The sequence below is a fragment of the Babylonia areolata genome, chromosome 1 (assembly GCF_041734735.1).
Source record: "Babylonia areolata isolate BAREFJ2019XMU chromosome 1, ASM4173473v1, whole genome shotgun sequence".
NCBI classification, from domain to species: Eukaryota; Metazoa; Mollusca; class Gastropoda; order Neogastropoda; family Buccinidae; genus Babylonia; species Babylonia areolata.
The window spans coordinates 37,051,012-37,065,652 of NC_134876.1; the positions used below are offsets into that span (position 1 = coordinate 37,051,012).

General features: G+C 38.4%; 1 protein-coding gene across 21 annotated transcripts in view; it reads right to left on the minus strand.

The window, feature by feature from the left end:
* LOC143282461 (tyrosine-protein phosphatase non-receptor type 13-like) overlaps positions 1–14,641 on the minus strand; it is a 590,260-nt gene that overhangs the window by 253,613 nt on the left and 322,006 nt on the right. For all 21 annotated transcript variants that reach the window (XM_076588135.1, XM_076588121.1, XM_076588127.1 and 18 more), the window contains one exon: positions 5,382–5,548. In XM_076588135.1, coding sequence (XP_076444250.1) covers positions 5,382–5,548 — 167 coding nt within the window. The remainder of the gene's footprint in view (positions 1–5,381; positions 5,549–14,641) is intronic.

The window sequence follows — 14,641 nt, forward strand, 5'->3', positions numbered from 1 at the left end:
TGTGGCAGAGTTCAGAAAAGTATGTCCAGTTTGGACTGGACTAGGGCTCTGTAGAGAAGCAATAGTGTTTTCTTATCAGCACCCCAGTCCGTATGTGCTACAACTCAGAGGATGTTCAGAGCTTTATGGCAGGAGGTTTTCATCTGTATAACATGACAGAAAATTTAGCTTCGATCAAAAATGATCCCCAGAAATTCGGCTTCCTTGGATGGTGAATTTTCCCAGAAGGATTTCAAGATTGTCCAGTGAGTTATCTGATCCCTTCTGGACTGACTGGACGCTGTTGTTGATCTTAATGCTGAACAAAGCAGATGACAATATGTGGAACTGCTTGTGCGTGTCGGAAAGAGTGGTGCTGACCCTCTCTCGGAACTGTCGGTCTTGTCAGAAAATGTGAATTAGGATGGGGGGAGGGGAGGGTGTCCTCAAAAAGCCAAGGTTGTAATGATCAGACAGAATGCCAGATTTCAAGGTGGTATCATAGGCTTTTCCCAAATGAATTTTTTTTTTTAAAGTCACAACACGCTGCTTGTTCATGGAAGTGTTTTGAACTGTGGTTTCCAGATGGACCAGATGGTCAACGGTAGACTGATGCTTGCAGAAACCTCAGTCCTCTTTTGCCTGAAGGCCGTCGGTCTCTAGTTTCTACATCAGTCTACCATTGATCAACTTCTCCATTTGTTTACAAATGCAGCTGGTCAGTGCAATCGGGCAGTAATTTGAAGGGTTTGAGAGGTCTTTCCCTGGTTTTGGTACAGGGATGATGAGGGCTTTCCACGAGGATGGGAGAAAAAGCCTGTGGTCCAGATATGATTTTAGACTTTAAGCAGAGTTTCCAAACATGTTTCAGATAGATGGTTCAAAAGTTTGTAATTTATCTTGTTCAATCCTGGAGAGGAATCAGTATAGGTTTGAAGAGCAGATTTAAACTCATTCAGTGTAAAGGGTAAGTTATAATTTTCAGTATTGTCAGATGAAAAGTTCCAGGGAATTTTTCTCTTTGAGGCTTTTAGTTTTGAGGAACAGGGTTGGTTTATAGGCAGATGAAGAGTTTGATTTGATTGTGGAGGCAAGTAAATCAGCAACTGCCTTTTTCTCTTTAATTAGAGTGTCTGACAGCTTTAAATGGTGTAAGGATGGACAGGCATCTTTTTCTTTAATTTTCTTTAAGATTTTCAAAACTTTTTTCTTGGGTGTTTTGGAGGTTAGTAATGAGCAAAAATCCCTCCAGGATCGGCGCTTGTTATTTTTAATGACAAATCTAGATTTCGCCATCAGCTGCTAATGGGGTCGCATGCTATCTGCCTCTGGTCTCCGAAAGACACGCCACTGTGCTCTTTTTTGGGTCTTTCGGACCTCTCTACATTCAACGTTGAACAAGGGCGTTCTTTGCATATGAGTCTTGGAGGTGGATGTTGGTATTGCTGCTTCTGCTCATTCTAAAATCATCTGAGTCAGAATGTCTGCAGGATCCTCACTTTGCATGATTCTATTTTCCTCCAGCTCCACTCTGATTTTGGAACTAAAAATTCCTCAGAAGGTTTTGTCATAGTTCAGGCAGTCAGGCAAAAAGTCACATTCTACATCTGTGGAATGGAGGATGACAGGAAGTGGTCACTCCCGTGCAGATTGTCATGCACTTTCCATTCACTGTCCAGGATCAATGATGGATCACACACTGATAGATCTAAACATGAAAGCTTCCCAGAAGATAGGTGAAGATACATAGCAGATTTGTCATTTAAACAGCATTAAGTCCATGTCTGAGAAAATGTTTTCCAAGAGAAAACCTTGGACTAATGTCTCATTGCTACCCCAGAGAAGGGAGAGGACACTGAAGTCGCCCAGCAGCAAACAAAAGTCATGACAGCTGGTTGACAAGATTTATACGGTTCTGCCTTAGGAACAGGAGGAAGATAGAACAGATATAGTAATAGTTTTATGTAGCATGCCTCTTGCTGCCACCACCTGTAAAGGTGTGTTAAGAGAAATAGTACTTTATAAAAGTGACTTGTGTAAACAAAGTAATGCCTCCTGCCACTCCTTCCTGCTTGGGTTGAGCAAGTTTAAAAATTGCTTTAAAAACCTGAGAGAGTTAAAATATTGCCGCATCTCTGCAGTTTCCTGCAGAGCTAGCACTGTAGGTTTAAAACAAAGCAATGGAGAACTTGAAAATTTGTGTAAAAACCACAAATGTTCCATTGCACCGTAGTCATAATAAGAGAGACTAGGCCTTCAAGACTCACTTGAAATCTGTTTTTGAATTAAAGTTTAATCATTAAAATGTGTTCTGTACTTGTCACAATAAAGATTTGGGATTTTTTTTTTTTTTTTTTTTTTTTTTAAGACACAAAAGCAGATTTGAACCAAGCATGTTAGGGTGGAAAGAAACAGTTTTAGTCACATCGCTAATGGGTATCTGCCACTGACGTTAAAAAAAATTAACAATCAAACCTGTTTTTGTTTTTTTTAAGTGATAATTCTATTGTGGTATTCAAAGTGATAACACTGTTTAAATCATGTTATTTTGGTGTATTTTGGGCACTTAAGAAATTCTATAACATCCACTCTAAAGAAGACGTTGTCATCACTTCAAGTACATGTAGCTGTTTCTCTAGATATGAGTAGATCCGTGTTCGAGGCTTAGTTTTACACTCAGAAACAATGACACGGTCCATTCAATTTCTTTGATGTTCATTCTATTCTACTTAATTCAGTATCCACTTTAGAAAATTTATATGCAGTAAACATGTCAATGGTGTAGTTAGTGTCACTTTGTTTGCACAAGTGCGTCAAAAAGCGTCGTATGAGGTAAAAAGGGCTGAAATCTGAGAAGTAACAAAATTCATGCTGCAGCTGCACAAGGAAGTTAACAAGCTGGGTTTTCCTTTTCCATCAACTGACAACTGTGTGATGAAGATATTTTGATTTTTTGTGGTCCTGTGGTACATAATCCAGTAAGTGATGTGGCTTGCTCAAATCTTTCTCTGAATTAACATTTAACAGCCTCCTTCGCCTTCTTTCAATCATATGCTATCGTCAATTATCCATTGAATGTTGGATTCTGAAACTTAGATGCTGAAGGAAACAAGATGGCAGCCCCTGAAGCCATGCACGCATTCATTATCATAAAGAGGTATACCCTATCGATTGTTGTATTTTCCAAAAAAGACCACTTGGGCGAATGCACATAGTGAAAGACCTTCACACTGAGTGTAAAACACAAAAGTCTTTATGTTTTGAGTCATAAATGTAAAATCTAACGTTTTAGATATGAGAGATCAGTTTAAAAAATCAATCAATTTCCATTGTAAAAAAAATAACAAAAAATATATAAATGTAACAGTACTTTTTGTGCAAATATTCTGGCTTCTTTTTTGTGTGTACTCATACCAGAGGTGCATTATCATCATAATCAAAATGAGTGGAAAGAGGTGGGGGAGGAGGCTTCTGGGCACTCCTGCCAGTCTGAGGGGCCAGCTGATGAGAGGAGGGACAAGAGGGGGGGCAAGAGGCAGATACCATGCCTCCACCAAAGGCTCCCTCCCTGCTCCCCCCAAATGCCCAGCAGCCCCTGAAGACTGCCATGCAAGATGGGAAGGGGTGGTTTTAATGCCTCCACCCAAGGCTGATGATTTGTTTGCCTTGACTGGCCTGTCTATCTGTGTTCCCCTGGAAGCTGTTTGGACAGCAACGTGGACTTTGGACTGTGCCACTGCTAAGTAGGAAGGTTCTACACGCCTCTTCCTCCTTACAAAGATCCCGCACGTGAACGAACTTCTGGGACTTAAAGCACCGAAGATGCAATGGCACGTACTGAGATAGATTCACCTGTAAACAGCCCACTATGATGACATTTGGAAGAACAGGGCAACAAAGGTTAGGAAAAAGGCGTTGGTCAGGACTCTGTCCAACCCCTTGCAGACTGTGACTATAAAATTTAATGTCCGTAACTCCTTGAGACAAGAGTTCTTTCTTAATCTCAGCCTCAGAGACCCCCTTCAAATCAGGAGAATGGATACTCTCTTTGAGCAGTTCAGTGCTCTGTGAGGGGAGACCTTCATGGCCCAATCTATAAATATGACAGTCTTCAACAGTAATTCAGACTGTCTTTTCAATGAGCATTCCACAAGGAAGGAGCCATTCCTCAAACATTTTATAGACTTCAGTGTACCAGCCAATCCTTAAAAATCCTTCTGGATGGCAAAAGGGCTGAGAGCTGACAAGGCTTGTCAGCATCAGCACCCTCCACCACCAGCTACTATGCCTAAAAACCAGAAGCCTCTTGAACCTTGCTGAACCTCTGACTCAGAGTCAAAATTGCTTTCCATCCCCGCTCTCCTTGCTTTTGTAATTTTTGGGGGAATGAATGTAGTTAAAGTCATGATAAGAATTTTGAAATCCGTCTCTCCGTTACCCACCCACCATGGAGTCCAACTCAGGGGCCAAGGTCAAGGGAAAACCAGTTTGACCCCTTCCATGTTTTGGGAGGGATATATGATGAATGGCCAAAATCTGATTCTGTCCCCCCCTGATCATGCCCAGCTCCTGGGAACAGAGAACTGGACACTGCAGGGGTTGCTGTAATCAGCCTCTTAACTGCTGGTCTTGACCCAGCCCCACACAGGGGTAGCTGATTGACACACATGGGCCAATGTGTGCTGCCTGTCGAGGAGTGGTCCAAGCAAGAGATATGTTGAGAGCAGTGTGCCCTCTCAATCTCCAGGACCTCATTCCACTCCATCACAGGTCACACCATACGGCAAACACAGCGGGCCTGAAGAAGACCGCAGAGAAAAAGTAAAGTAGAAAAGAAGGCCTGATGGGAAGCTGAAAATAGAAAAAGAACCGGTAAAGAGAAGAATAGAGAACAGCGAAAGGGACGGTGGGTCACTTTTAGTTTGGACCTCTCTCACAACCTGTTCAGCATAAGAGACCTACCAGGGGCATCAGTACAAATCAACCACATATTCAGTTTTGTCAGCTACAATGGCTATGTAGGCTGTCAAGTGAGGCCAAGAAAGCAATAACCCTTCAGAAGTACTGATGCCCCTGCTGACCTAACTTGCTCAATCACTGGCCACTAAGCCTCCTAACCACAATGTAGTGACCACCCCTGGAGGGGGTCAAGGAAAAACCAGATTGACCCATTCCAGGTTCTGGGAGGAAAGCTGACAAAGGACACACATCTACATATATACATATACACACACATAACATACATACATACAGATAACTGAAATGAAGGTTTATTACACAGACACTAGTTGTGTGTAAATACACATGTGTGCCAAAAATCTTGGCTCCTACCATTCAAGTATCATGCCCATCACCATTATCACACACACACATACACTGCTTTGTCCAGTTTTGAATAGTACCATAGGGTATGGTGTCTTGTTCTGTTTCATGCATGGCATCAAAGGTCACTGAAGCATGCATATCAGGGCTGGCAGTAGTCACAGGTACTGTATCTCGAGCATGCACAGAGCTGTCAGCTGACAATTCCTCCATGAGACAGCTCAAGTTAGGGGAATAAGGAGGAGGGCTGAAAACAATGCATGCAGTTTCAGTTTCAGTAGCTTAAGAAGGCGTCACTGCGTTCTGACAAATCCATATACGCTACACCACATCTGCCAAGCAGATGCCTGACCAGTAGCGTAACCCAACGTGCTTAGTCAGGCCTTGAGAAAAAAAAGAAAAAAAAGAAAAAAAAAAAAATATATATATATATATATTTAAATAAATAAATAAGAGGTGAATAAATAATAGATAAATACATAAAAAAAAATTACTACTACCACTACTAATGATATGTATAAGGCGCAAAAACTTGATGAAGTCAACTATAAGTGTACATAAATAAATAAATAAATAATAATTATAATAATTATAATATAAAAAAGTAGTAGTAGTAGTAGTAATAATAAATAAATAAATAAATAAAAAAGACAACAATAATGATAAATAAGCAAAAATAAATGTAAAACATGGAGACACACATTCACACATACACCCACATATGCATAACAGATATGCACCAAACATGCAGTTTCACAGATATGAAAGCACAAATACACATAAACGTACATGATCCCCAACACACACACACACACACATACACACCCCCCCCACACACACATAACCCTGCACCTCATCTACCCCCCTCCTCCACACACTCATTTCTAGGCTACGTATTGCAGCTTCCACGGCACACCCCCCCCCCCCCCCCCCCACACACACACACAGAGATGAACACTTACTTCTACAAGGACACACACATACGCCCATATTCCCCACCCCCACACACATATATACAAAGATATATATATACACACCTGCATGTTCCAATATTCCGTTGCATACACACACATACCTCATCCTCTACCCCACCCCCACCCCACCCACCCCCACACACACATACATACGCATGCATGTACATCTACTGTTAAGTGAAAGACATGCACAACAATTATACAATGACAAAAAGCAAAGCCTCCATGATTCATGACCAAATTAACTTAACCAATTCAGTGCCAGAGAATTTTGTATAAAACTTTTTTTTTTTTTAAGTGCTCTACCCTTGCCAAGGAATTTTGAGGATTCAGTGGTAATAAACTTTGAAAAATTCTAACACAAAAACTATAGGAGATACAGAATGAAAGTAAATGTTTTTGTGAAAGAATACGAATGTGGATTCTAAATCTGGTTTTTTTTTGTTTGTTTTTTTGTTTTTTTTGTCCCAATTATTTTGAACCCAAATACTATTCAGGCATTTCAAATTGAAGATAATTTTTTTATGCAATAAAAAAAGTATATTTCCACCTCCAAAGAATGATACCCAGAGAGAAAACAATCAGAACAGAGCTGGAAATATATGCTTATTGTCTGATATAAACTTGCAAATGAAAGTATAATGGCTTATAAGTTTATGATAACAATCACAACACTTGTAGTCATGTAGGTGAATAACTGTCCCAATAACTAGTTACACGTGTGGGTTTGGTCAAGATAAAAAGTCAATCATGTTAGAATATGAGCCATCAAATTTTCTGTACACCTAAGAGCGTCCCCCTTTACAGGAGAGAGCAATTTGACGATATTCCCTTCCTCCTGGTTGTAACTGATCCGACACAGTGCTGTGCAGTGCATGAAAAGCTATGCATCCGGTTTGTCTCTATAAAAATACTCAGTCAACTGATCAGTGACAAAAAGCATGAAAAAGCACAAAAAAACACATGATTCTAGTCTATTGTCTGTAAACCCAAGACCCCAGATTTCAAGAAAATCATGGATGATTGGCTGTTGCCATTCCCGGCAGTTGATCACTGGGAAAGGACGGCTGAGTGACAGGCAAGTGCCACGCCCTCTACCTGCCTTCTGTCTGGCCTTCTACCAATTGTCTTACACCACCCCTCTATCTTTCCCCCTCTCCTCAAATCACATGTAAGTCCTGTGCCTTCACTGTCAGTCATGGTCACTCATCAGAAATAAAGTCTGATTGGATGGATGGACTGGAGAACGTGTCAAATGTTGCAGTCAGTTTCATAACTGTCAATGCCATCACCTTTGAGTTTGAACCAATCCTAAAACAAGACAGATCCACCTCTCATTGTCATACTCATACATCAGGCTGGGGAACAGCTGAAGAAAAAAAAAAAAACAACTGAAAATCAAGCAGGGTGCAGGCAACGTTCTGCTGGGGGGACCAGGGGGCCAAAGCCCCCTGGAAGAAATTGTTTTTTGTCAATTTTTAAAGCATTTGAAGGCCTTTTCCTGGCTGATGATACTGATTTTTGAAGGAAAATTTTGACAACAATTTAGGCCATCTATGTTGTCTAAATGTTCACTAATATACTCATGTTTGTTTGTGTTTTCTTTTTAAAATACCATTGACTTTTCTCCTATTTACAGACAAATACCCACCAATGTGGAGAGCCCAGTAAGACTAAGAGGAATGGCCATGCATAACACCAGAATAAAACATGTTAGTTAAATCCCAAGGAAAAAAATGTCCAGTGTGAACACTTCACTCCATCAAAAGATTTATTCTTCACCCCTTCCCTCACAGAAATGCACGGCATGGGGATATACTAAGCACTCTGATATAGTAGTTTAATTATCTTGACATCAATGACCCTGTCAACCAACCCCCTCCTTCCGCTCTTTTAACTCTTTTCACACACACACACACATACACATACCCAACCACACACACACGCACACATACCCAATACTAAACAATACTGTGAATGATTTTACACAAATGATGAAATTTGTGGCTGATATAAGTCTTTGGAAGAAAACAAACATTCGTAAGTGCAAAAGAAAAAAATGTTAAAAAATGGTTTGATAGTGAATGATATGAACACAGGAAAAATCTCAGATCAATACGAAATGCCATAAATAGGCATCCATATAATAAATCCCTGTGCAAAAAATATTTTTCCAAACGTAAGATCTATAACAGACTGTTAAGATGAAAGAATAGAATGTACACAAATGATCTTGTGAATAAAATCAGTGACGTCCTTTATAAAGATCAGAACACCACTTGGAAAACATTAAAAAGTTTACAAACTGCAGGCGAGAATGCCACTAGCAAATATCAGTTGAACACATTCATATGGATTTCACATCTGGAAAAGCTCACTGGTAAAGATGTGAATATAAAAGAAAAACAAAGTCAAAAAATCAGAAACAAACTTAAAAAGAGTCAAACAGATGAGTGTGCTTTCAAATACCAACATTAACAAAGAAATCAAGAAAGCATGCAAGCATCAAAAAGTAATAAATCACCAGGATTGGACGGCATAACAAACGAAATGGTCAAAACAAGTCTTCCAATAACTACCCATATTATTCAAAAAATGTTTAACATTATTTTCGTCAAAGGTATCCAGAATGTTGGAAAAATGGTTTAAACATTCCACTGAATAAAAATGGGAACCCGGGAGATCCAAATAATCATAGGGGAATAACCTTAACCAATACCTTGGGAAAAGTATTCTGCACAATATTAAATAATCAAATGACTGAGTGTCAAGAACAAGGTGAACGCCTAACAAAGAAACAAATTGGATTTCGGAAACACTACAGAACAACTGATCAAATCTTCATTCTAAAAAAGATCATTAATGAAGTAATAAAAGTAAAAAATGGTAGATTAGAATGGTTGTTTTGTGGATTTTAAAAAAGTCTTTGATAATGTTTGGCACAATGCCTTGTTCCTAAAGTTAAGAATGGGCATAACTAGAAAATGCTTTGATATAATTAAAGACATGTATGATAATTCCAAAATTCAAATCATTCATACGAAGGTCTCAGCACAGAAATAACTGCACAGAAGGGTGTACAACAGGGCAATACACTAAGCCCAACTTTATTTAATATTTTTATAAATGATATTGTAAAATATATGGCAAGTAATGTTTCTCCAAAATTCAATACTGTTTCACCCAGCAATGTACCAGGTTTACTTTATGCTGATGATCTGGTTATTCTGTCTTTATCAAGAAAATGATTGCAACAAAATTACATAATTTGAACACATATTGCCATAGTTGGGGACTGACCAGTAGAGTGCTTATAAGACGTCAACTGATATCCTATAAAAAGTATTGCCACAGTGCCTATAAGACGTCCACTGATGTCCTGCATATGTTCCAATTTTTCCTTCATTGGAGTTTGGTTCAAATTCACATAAACAGACTCTGAATGTCTGATGTGTCTGGATTATAAAAACACTCTTTAAATGAACATTCATCAGGTAGAAGACCCCTTTCTACTGGATAATAATTTGCTAACTGACCACGTGATGCACGCGTGGAAAAGGGTGTTGCATCATGTGCAAAAAAATGTGTTGAAAACTGTGTCCAGTAAAGCAAATAGTCACAGTCAGCAGATTTACACAATTCTGAAAGCTCTGCTTGTGGTTATGGACAGCTTTCACGATGGAGAAGGATCTCTCTCATCTGATGATTGGTTTGAAAACGAAGGTGATTGACAATGACAGTGACAAAACCGACAGTCCCTTTTGATGGTAATTCAGTCCACATATCCAATCAGGTATCTTTTTTGAAGCGGCAATGACTGACAGAATACACGCAGCCAGCGTTGGAAGAAGGGGGGAGGAGAGGGAGAGGAGCGATGTAAGACGATAGGTCGAATGTCAGCCAGAGTTCATGAAGGGGGCGTGGCTTTTAGGAATGAATGTGCTCACATTTCAATGCAGACTATAGGATGACAACCGCCAACGCTCCATGATTTTCACGAAATGCAGGGTGGAACCTGCACTGGACGTGAAACACGTGCTTTTGTTTTTCACGCTTTTTTTTCGCTGAATCAGGTGGTTGACTTGTTTGAAGAGGTGGCAAGCCGGATGCACAGGAGACACTTTAATCAGCCCACATGCTACTTGAAAGGAGTGAATGTCATCAAAGAACTTCACCCTCTCACTCCCGAACGCTCTTTGCTGTCAAAAAGCTTGCCAGCTCAGTTTCTGAGACCATGATTTACCTTTTACGTTGACTTTACCCACCTTTGTCATTGTTGAGACAGTGATTTACTTACATGTCTGCACGAGCTGTGATTTGTTTTATAAAGTAATAGCCTGTTTTAATTTCTTCTGCAGATATAATCTGACAATAGGCATGCTATTTCTAGCTGTATTTTGTTTCTTTTCTTTATGGATGTTATCATATAGAGGTGAAAATGGACTTTTTTGTTGCACAAAAATTATTATCTATTATCTTGACTTTACATGCCTGAACAGTTATCTACAATAACCAAATTGGGTAAAAGAGCCCAGAAGCAGAATCTACACTCACTTTCCTTCACAAAAACGTTTACTTTCTTTCTGTATCACCCATAGCTTTTGTGCTAGAATTTGTTGTGAATTATTACCCCCGAATCCTCAAAATTCCCTGGCAAGGGGAGAGCACTTTTTTTTCTTCTTTTTTTTTTTTACAAAAGTCTCTGGCACTGAACTGGTTAAAAATCAATAGTGAAAAAACAAAAGTGGTAATCTTTACAAGATCTGACCCCAAAATACCTATATTTTCAATGTGGGGAAGATATAATACAAACAGCAGAAGAATATAAATATTTAGACGTTATATTCCTCAAAAGTGGAAACCTGATAAGGAACACCTAACTGAACAAGCAAACAAGAGTGATAACGCCAATATTGATTTATGGGGCGGAGGTATGGTTACCTTACCAAGTCAAACCAGATGATTCTTTCAATTTAGCACATCTTTTTGATAGTACTTATCGAATAAGTTTCCACATAAAAAAATTCACATTAAATTCTGAAAGCAAATTCTTGGAGTACACAAAAAAGCTATGTGCTTCCGGTGTTAGGTGAATTGGGCAGATTCCCAATAAGTATAAAGATAATATGCCAAATCATTACATATTGGATTCACATAATTCAATTACCAGAAACTTCCCTCGTCAACAAATTACATAAGTCCATGTACCAACAAGAAAATACAACATCCCCATGGTTGATATTTGTTGGAAAGATATTCGAAATTATAGGCCTTGATCACATTTGGAAAAACCCATTCACATTCAGCGTACAAAGACTGAAATACATGGTATATAAAAAATTAGAAAATGAATATATCAAACACTGGAAAGATAAAAGAGAAAAAACATTCAAGTTAAAATTTTACAATACAATTGTAGCAGAGTACAAAACTGAAACCTATCTTTTAAATATATCAGATACAAAACACAGACAAGCTTTAACAAAACTCAGAATAAGTGTGCATGACCTAAAGATTGAGAAAGGTAGATATTTGAATATTCCCCAAGAAGACAGATTGTGCAGCAAGTGTAACATACTGGAAGACGAAATCCATCTTCTTGATCATTGTATTAAATATAAAACCTTAAGGGAACAATTTTTAAAAGATATTAAAAATTTGAACACCACAGGAAATATTCCCAGTCAGGTGATGCTAACAGATGATTAATATACACAAACAAGATTAGGAAAATTTGTTTATGAATGCTGTTGCAATTTATTGTATTAATTGATGAATTAATTGTGTATTTTTCATTCATTCATTCATTTACCACTGCACTTGTGTCTTAAAAACCTTAAGGTTTCATGACAATAAAATTTATTCTATTCTATTTACAAACACACACATACCCACCACCCACACAAACACACATACCCACGAAAACACACATACACACACACACACACACACACACACAAACACTTGCACACACACAGAAACATACCCACAAACACACACAAACATATACAAATATATATATACAATCCCCCCACCCACCCCTGCACACAGGGAGTACAAGCAAGAGCAACAGTCATACACACACACACAAACACACATTGCAACAAACACATACAAAAACCACACACACATACCCACAAGCACACCACACGCACATTCCCACAAACACACACACACACACACACACACGCACACACACACATACAACACACCACACACACACACACACACACTGGAGCACAAGAAAGCGCGCCAGCCACAAATACACCAATATACATACACTCATAGACAAGTGCATGTCAACCACACACACACACAAGCACATACCCGCAAACACTCATATACACACATACACAGACACACACACACACCAGCTGCATATACACACACACAAAGAAACATACCCACAAACATACGCACAAACACATACAAACACAGACTCATTCCCATGAACAAAAGCACAAAGATATATACAAACACCACACACACACACACACACACACACACACACACATTCAGCGTACAAAGACTGAAATATGTGGTATATCTCTAAAATATCTCAATGATGCAGAAACTCCCATAGGCAATAGTTACAAACCGATGAGTAACACAAAATGGATGAAACATCTGGAGGACATCATTGGGACACAAAGCAAAGTTGACCAAAGCACAAAAGCAAAAATAAATACAGAACTAAGAAACATAAACTCAAATATAACACCTTCGTATCTTGATTTTCCAATTTCCACAAAAGAGATAATCAACGCATCCAGAAACTTACACAACAAAAAAACACCTGGAAAAGACGGGATCACGAACGAAATCATAAAGGCTAGCCTACCGGAAACAACAGAAATACTAAAACTGTTATTTCAGTCTGTCCTTAACTCAGGCACGTTCCCAGATATGTGGAAAAAAGGAATCAGCATACCAATTTACAAATCGACTTAGTAATCTTTTTTGTCAAATATTAAACAATCGAATAACAAACTACCTTGAAGACAATAATTTACTATCAAAAGAGCAAGCAGGCTTTCGAAAATCACACAAGACCTCGGACCACATATTCATACTTAAAAAAGATAATTGACGATACTTTAAGAAAAAGAATGAATCGCCTTTATTGCTGTTTTGTTGATTTTCAGAAAGCATTTGACAGGGTCTGGCATCACGCTCTAATGCTAAAAATGTATCAAATTGGTATAAATGGAAATTGCTTTAGAGTCATTCAAAGCATGTATGAAAATGCCACAGTTTGCACAAGAACTGATACGGATTTTCTTCTGAAATACCCATATTGAAGGGGGTACTACAAGGGAACACACTCAGTCCCACTTTATTTAATATCTTTATCAATGATCTCCCGAAATGTCTGGGCGTTACTGACTCACCATCCATAGACCTTGACAAAAGTGATAGTGTTTCGTGTTTACTATATGCTGATGACCTAGTAATTTTATCCACGACAAAGAAAGGATTACAAAGGAAACTAGATAAACTCAATCTGTATTGTGAAAACTGGGATCTAAAAATTAACATAGATAAAACTAAAGTAATAGTTTTCACACACACCGATCCCAAAGTGCCTGTTATTTTCACAATAGGCAATGATATAATCCAGACAACTGATCAATACAAGTACTTGGGTATATTATTTCACAAATCTGGAACGTTCTCATTTGCCCAAGAGCACCTAGCCAAACAGGCATTAAAAGCAGCACATTCCCTCCGAAGAATCGTTAAAAAGCAAGATATTCATTTGGATATTGTACTGCAGCTTTTTGATTCACTTGTTTTACCTATATTATCATATGGATGCGATATTTGGTTCCCATGGGCTGAAACTAAAACTACCAATTCATTCAATACAGGAATGACAGATTTCTTTAGAAATTGTATTTCTTCGAAACATTCACATGAACAAATGCATATAAAATTTTGCAAACTGCTTCTAGGGGTACATTCTAAAACAATGAATCTGCCAACTCTAGCAGAACTGGGCAGATTTCCAATTGGAATTCATATTGCATGCAGAGTTCTTGACCACTGGACTCATATTCTGGATGCACATAAAGATAGCCATATCAAAAAGGTCTATATGTCGATGATGAACCAACCAGACACAACTGAAAATCCCTGGATACAATTTGTAAAGAATATTCTTCACAATGTAGGATTAGGTCATGTTTGGAATAATCAGTTGACATTTAGTAACAGCAGACTTAAATTTACATTATGCCAGCAACTAAGAAATAGATATGTACAATTCTGGAAACAGTGAAAAACTGAATACAGCAGATTAGACTTCTACAACAAAATCAAAAGAAATGATTATCAAATTGAGAATTATCTAACTGATAAAATCG